Source organism: Harpia harpyja, chromosome 23, assembly GCF_026419915.1.
Source record: "Harpia harpyja isolate bHarHar1 chromosome 23, bHarHar1 primary haplotype, whole genome shotgun sequence".
NCBI lineage: Eukaryota > Metazoa > Chordata > Aves > Accipitriformes > Accipitridae > Harpia > Harpia harpyja.
The window spans coordinates 15572975-15579937 of record NC_068962.1 but is presented as its reverse complement, the minus strand read 5'-3'; the positions used below and the strand labels follow the sequence as shown (position 1 = coordinate 15579937).

Here is a 6963-nt window from a genome sequence, read left to right as displayed (position 1 = left end):
AAAATATTAGAATAATAAAAAGCAGCATTTTCCTGGGCAAAGTGCATAGACATTCCTTTCAATGACACGGCACCCAAGCTCGGCATGCAATTGTGGTGGCATTAAGAAACTGGCCTCCTCTCTTAGATGAAAGACTGTGTTCGCTCATCTTCGAAACCTGTTTGTGTTGACAGAGATGTTACTGCAGTACTAACATTTCTATAAAACATTAGTATCGTGTGACCTGCTGAATACTTATTTTTTCAATTCAGTTTGGAGGTCCAGCATCAAACCTGAGAAGAAAGCACACACGTGAAATTATTGAAAGAAACCCGCTGTTTCTGGTAAAGTATGATATGTTTGTCCTTCCTTTTGTCTGAATTTTTTGAACTACGTGATGATTTCATAACAAAATTAAGGTAGAAGCGCCGTTGTTTTTCTTGACGGAGCAGAGAAGCCACTTCACAAAGAACGTTGGCCTCGATCCTGTAAACACTTGTGCACAGGCTTAGCTTTTGTGCCGTTGACAGTCTCATTGAATTCAAGGGGATTATTTGCATTACGAGTGTTTTGCGCATCAGCGTGTGCCGTACTGGAGCCACTGTTGTAAACCGCGTGTTTTCAGAGCCGACAAATTAAAAAGTCCGGTTGTGTCATCTTGGCAACTCTTTCCCATTTTAATAACGAAGCGGATAGCAGGGCCGGCCTGCCCGCTGACAGAGAAAATACCAACTTTCACAGGATTTATCCCATCAGGGCGGTAGCTCCTGACCTAGATCCTCCGCAGGCGAAGGCACAGCCTTCAGCAAGGCCGGGCCGTTCCTCCCCGGCTGTCAGCCGGGCAGAGCGGACGGGCCGCGGCCACAGGGGATGCGGCAGCCCCTCGGGAGGCCGGGGCCCTTCCCGGGGGAGGCCGGCCGGCCGGCCGGCGTACGTCTCCACAGCCCCCCCCCCCCCGCTCCCCGGGCACCCCTGGGGGGCTCCTGCCTCCGCAGGGAGCCCCGCCGCCCCCACACCCCCTCTCCGACCCGCCCTCTCCCCTCACAAAATGGGGGCCGGAGCCCCCTCGTCCCCGGCCGGCAGCGTCTCTGTCAGCGCCGGCGCCTTGCGGCCGCCCTAGGCCCGCGGAGTCTCGGCTGGGCCCGGCAGCCCCGCGGCCTACGCGCCCCGGCGACGTGCGCGGCCCCAAGCGCTGGGCCGCGTCTCCCGCGGGAGGCGGAGGGAGCGCAGCCGAGCGGCTCCTTCTTCCTCCTCCTCCTCCTCCTCCTCCCCGTCGCCCTCAGCCCCTCCGCGGGGCCGCTCCGCTCCGGGCCGGGCCGTCAGCCGGCGCTTGCCTCCGCCCCTCGGCGCTGGCTGCCGGGCCGAGCGGCGGCGGAGGCGGCGGCGGGGGTCACGGCGGCGGCGGCCGGGTCAGAGGGTAAAGGTTGCTCCCCCAGCATCCTCCGTGCTGGATACTCAGCCATCTTGAATCCGCGGGACAAGAAAATTCATGCGGTGAGTCCGGCCCCGGCCGCCCCCTCCCCGGTCGTCGCGTCCCCCCCCACTCCGCCGCCGCCGCCGCCCCGGGCCCCGTCGCCGTCCCGTCCGCGGGCCGATGAGGGAGGGCCGGGCGGCGTCGCGGCCCGCGGCGGGGCCCTGCGGGTCCGGGGCCGTCCCGCCGGGTTTCCGTTTAGCTTTTGTCTCCGAGGGGGAGCGGGGGGGGGGACGCGCGGCGCCCGACCCGGGAGCGCAGCCGCAGGCCCGACCCGGCTCGCCGACCCCCGCCTTCCTCCGCGGCCGCGGGCGGCGGCGGCGGCGGCCGCCGCCGGGCTCCGGCTCCGGGGCCGGCCGAGGCCGAAGGCCGCGGCCCAGCGGTGCCTGGGCCCCGCATCCTTCCGCCGCCGCCGTTGGCAGCTCGCCCCGCGGCCCGCTCGGCCCGCCCGGGACGGCTCCTTCCCGCCGACGCCGCCTCGCCGCCGGGCCTAGCGGCGGCCGCCTCCGCGGCAACCCCCCCCCCCGCTCCCCCCCTCAACTCCTCCGACCCAGCGCCGAGCCCCTCTACCGCGCCGCGGCGGGGGTGCGCGGTCGCCCGGCCCCGACCCCCTCCCCTTCCCCTCCCCACCCGGGGCAGCGAAACCCGCCGCCCACGGCCGGGGCTGCCGCCGGCCCCGCTCCCGGGCGGCGCCGGGCTGAGCTCCTCGCCGGAGTGGCCTTGCGGCCTGCTCCGCCGGCCCCCGGGAAGGCCCGGGGTGAAGAAGACCGGGGTGCTGCTGGCTGGTTTTCTTTGGAAAAACAGATATTTGGGGGGGTTCTTTTGGTTTTTTGGTTTGTTTTTTTTTTTTGACTGCGCCTTTCCCACTCTCCTGCCGGCGGCGGTTGAGGTGGTGCGTGAAGAGGTTCTGGTGTTCCCTGGGACGCGTTCGTAAAACAAACTTGAGCCGCTTTCCCCAGCGCTGCCGGCGGAGGAGGGAGCCGGCCGTCCCCGGGCCGCCGGGCCGGCGGTGGGAAGCTTTGGCGTGAGCCGGGGCCGGGGGGGTGGTGGTGGGGGTGGGGGTGACAGGTTGGGGGTCCGGGGGTGGTGGGGGGGACACTGGGGAGGGTGCGAGGGGCAGTCCTCGCGTGTAGTTAGTGTACGTGTGCTCCTGACAGAGGGAAGGGGTTGCTTACGGGGATCCTGGGTTTAGCGGTTCTGTTTGGGGGCAGGTTTGCGGTTTTGGTTTTTTTTTTTTTTTTTTTGGTGAAGTTACAGGTAACTTTGTTTTGGAGGTTTTGTGACGTGAGAAAATGAAAATGCGCGCGTGTTAGGTGTGGATCATCAGCAGAAGCTGCGTGTGACTCGAGCGTGTGAAGGAGACGTTCCTGTGTGCCTGCACGGCGGTAACATCTGGTGCTGGTGACTGGCTGCTAGTCTTAACTCTGCGGCTGGGGGAAGGGAGTTTGAGATGATCAAACCTGCTGTCACATCAGTTAGTGGAAACCTTTCTGTTTCTGGAAACTTGGATATGCTTCAGACTGTTAAGACTTGTAAAGACCTGCAAGAGCAAAATAATTGTTTAGGTTTATATTGCAAAGGCGTCTTTGCTTGGACCTGGAGGAGTTGGTGTGTGTGTGTTGGTGCACTTTGAGTTCTCTTATAGTGGCATATGAATAGAACACAACTCGCAAGATCCGGTTTTATGATCTTGAAGGCAATGTACGTGTCCACTGCCTTTTTTTCCCTTTCTTTTTTTTTTCCCAACTTCCACTGTTGTTTATGTTGAGAACTCTGCCGGCATGCTAAAATTCAAGGTGTTGACTGCTTCTGATTTTGGGAGGGGATTTGAATACTCGCTATCATAAGCTGACTGTCTTGACTTGCAAGTGTATTTCCGTTTCACTTTCAGGAAGCTGTTGATAAAGCTAAGAGTGTAGTAGTAGATAAACCTTGTCTACACATCTCTTCTAGAAACCTAATATTGCTGTCAAAGTAGTCACTGTTATTGTAACCCATTTGTGTGTCAGTTATACCAACAAATGAAAGCAAAAGCCCTTGGCTAAGAACTGAAAAGGAAGAAAACAATCCCTGGAATTTATGAAAAATTTAATCTGAATTCTCTTTAAAAGAATCTAATTTCAGAGAATTGTTATTCAGTGGAAAAATAGGGCAGTTAACACATCCTGAAGTTTGATGCTAAAAACTGGTCCCATAAGTGGCTGTTTGCACCTGAAAATCTTGATCTGTGCCTCAGTCCCTTCATGGGAAAGTTGTGCATGCCCACAGTGGAATGGTAGCTCTCAGTATTTCTGCTGTATTTGCTATACTTCTAAATGTATTTCTGTCTAGATAGAGATTAGCTCTGAAATTAGAAACATTGTTGCATTTTTGGCCTCTGCTGTAGCTTTTAAAAAAAATTTTACTTGTTTTTGTGTTGATGTAAGGGTCTGTCTGTTGTGTAGTAGTGCAAAGTTGTAACCTCGTTATAGCCTTAGAGCAGTCTTATAACTTTTTTTATTCAAAGATATCTTGCACCTCCTTGTTGTTATTGACTCCAGAAGTGATTAGAACTTAAAAATATGCCATAGTTGAATTGAAAGAGAGGTTTCTTGCACCTGGCTTTCTGACTTGATCTGGAAACTTAAGAGAAACATTGAATTGCTTGTTTTGTTGTGAGGTGGTGTAGAAAGTGCGCCTAAGCTTCCAAGTGCAGAATTTTGTTCTGAAGTAAGTAGATCCTTGTATTTATTTATTTTTTATTATGTCTTCCCTTAAAGCTATAATGTGCTTGAATACAGATTTTTAAAAGGCACCTTAAAAAATGTGTGCTTAAAAAAAATAAAAACACAATGAATTCTTGGCAGAATACTTGCTGTATTTGTTGCCTGTGTTTCTAAACGTTAGCTTAGATAGAAAGCTCTGTGCCAGTTTATATAGAAGTACAGTACCATAGTAAGTCAAAACAATGGGGTTTTTTGCCACAGATGTAAATGTTTGCTCTCTAAGGGATACAGTCTTTCTCCTTTTTTTTTTTTTTAAGTTGTTATTAATACAGTGTACACATGAATTACAGTGCTTGTTGTGAAAAGCCAAGAAGTTCAAGTTAGGTTAACTTTGCTTCATCTGGGCTTTTGAGGTATAAATAAATAAAAAATTGTATGTAAACATTCTTCTACACAACAGAGATCTGCTAATATTTTTGCTTGAAATTTATCCTGATGTCTCAGATACGCTGTACTGAGCAATTCAAAACAACCTGTTTCAGTTGTGTTTCCTGAATAGGGTTGGCCGTTTTTTTTTCTTTTTCTTTCCAAATGTGCTTTAGCACATACGTTCTGTGTCTGTGTGTGTTGCGTTGGTCTCCTGACCCAGGTTCCTGTAAAAGCATGTGAACAACTGAAAGTTTGTGGGTAGTCTCATTGACTTAAAAGCACCTACTTGCATGTTGACAGTTAACTTTGTGTGTGAGAGTTTTCAGGATGGATGCTGTATGTTGACAGCTAACTGTGCTTTTACTGAGCACTATAACAGTGTAGGAAGAATTGTGTCAAATGAAATTATTGCACGGTAGGGTGTTTAAAATTGTCCTTATGGAATTACTTTGTTTTTAGAGAAGGTGTGTGTATACCAAACATGGTCTGTGCTAGTCAGTAAGAGATTTCTGCATAGGATTTAAAAACTTTTTATGTTTGTATCAGCAAAAATAAAAAAAAAAAAACCCAAACAAACCATAAAATGTTCAGATTGCTTTTAATTTATACTTTATCTTTCATTTATAATGCTCTGCTGAAAATTGAATATTTGTTTTGTAGTGTGTACCAGCTCAGCTTCTGCTCTGGCTGTGTAACAGGCCCCAAATCAAGGTGTCAATGATCCTGGCCCAAAGAGGTTACTAAGCCCCGCGATTTGTCTTGAGATAGCATTGGTTATCAGTAGTGTTACCAAAAAGCGTGCATTATTTTTTCCCCTTGGCTTGCTTGCTCTGCCATCTGACCACTCTTTACACTGCTAATATATTTAATTTCACAACTCTCTACATTTCCTGGGAGGATTCCTTTCAGATTACGCTGGTAGGTTAAAACATGTTTATAATTGAGACTTTTTTCAGACACATCCTCCTCTTGTTGAATTGCAATGTAAGAGTTGTTGATCAGAAATTCATTAGTAAGTAAACCATTGTTTCCTCCTGGTTTTTATTTTGATTTGGGATAATTTGGGTGTGTGTGTGTATTTTTAAGCATCATCTTGTACCCCATGTCGCTCAGGGTTCTTTTTGGTTGCAGTGAGCAGTTTAATGAACTTCTGAAGCATTTTCAAAGTTCTGCCTTCAAATTTTTCATGCATTTGAGATCAGTGATGGTTGAATATTGTTTGCTGAGGTCAAGTTATTTGTAAAAAGGTATAGCTTATTTAAAATGAAAACTAGTCTAAAATGCTGGTGTATTTGTGGGAAGTAAAATGGAAACTCCTCCTTTGTATTATTACTCTTGCTGAGCAGACAGTAATCCAGTGGATTGAGCGTAAGCGTAAGAGTTGGAGCATGCTTTCTGTCTTTCTGAGTTACCTACTGAAGTGATGAGTGACTCTGGGTAAGTCATTTAACCAATTTATAGCCAAGTTCTCGTCTGTAGTAAGAGGATGATGCTTTCCCGTGTTTTACTTGCATGGTTCAAGGCTTCTGTGGAACTAGATACCAGTAGCAGTTAACACACATAGTTAGAGAAAGCAATGTTAAAACCCCCCAAATGGTCCTATACCAAATTCAGTAGGTGGCAGTTGTATTGTTTGTCCTTACGTGTTTCAGAACTGTATGTCCGCAACACTTTTATTACAATCTAAATATGTGTGTATTTAAAAACAATAGCAAGGAGTTTCCAGGCACCAAAAAGAAGCAGTATGACTAATTACATTAAAACAACCACCAACTATTTTAAATTATAAAGTGCAAATGTTTAGATTTGGAGGCAACTTCTTGGCAAACAAGTTTTTCTAAGGCTGCCTTCGTAACACAGATAGTGATAATGTAATGTCATATGTTTTGTCTAAGGTTTGTAGGAAGATGCCCGTCCTAGTGCAAAATAGGTAACTAATGCTTCTGTCAGTGGACTGTATACTTGTCATACAGTCTATATGGCTGCGTGAGTTTTTTTTCTTCAAGCTTCACTGGTATAGTATTTTTCCCCTTCCAGCCTACTAAAACCTTGCATTGTTTGAGGTAGATGGACTATTCTTTGTAACTATTTTTAATGCATTTTTTTGTTCTAATTGTGAAAGCTGTTCTTGCAAAGGAAGTGTTGCCAGAGAATTATAATGATGGAAAAAAGGTCTGCCAGCCTTCCTTCTGTTGCTTTGCTGTGTAGGGGACTTGTTCAGGTATATGCTTGGAGTCTTTCACCATTCAGTAGTACTGCAGTTTGTGAGAAAGTACTTGTTGTATATAAATATATTTAAAAAAAAAAAAAAAAGTCCAAACCAGGAAAATAGCTGCGAAGCAGGTATTTTATGTAATGACTAAGTAGGCTAAAAAAAAG

At 48.4% G+C, this 6963-nt stretch overlaps 1 protein-coding gene across 4 annotated transcripts in view; it reads left to right on the top strand.

Moving 5' to 3' along the window:
- Nucleotides 1-834: 834 nt before the first annotated feature.
- The window catches only part of CNOT2 (CCR4-NOT transcription complex subunit 2), a 94597-nt gene continuing 88468 nt past the window's right edge, over nt 835-6963 (top strand). Inside the window, exon 1 of one of the 4 annotated variants that reach the window (XM_052774312.1) lies at nt 835-1473. In XM_052774312.1, the coding sequence (XP_052630272.1) occupies nt 850-1473 (624 nt within the window). In that variant the 5' untranslated portion in view covers nt 835-849. Of the gene's footprint in view, nt 1474-2286; nt 2475-2681; nt 2925-6963 lie in introns of those variants that run through there. The other 3 variants (XM_052774314.1, XM_052774315.1, XM_052774313.1) reach the window with 3 other exon arrangements.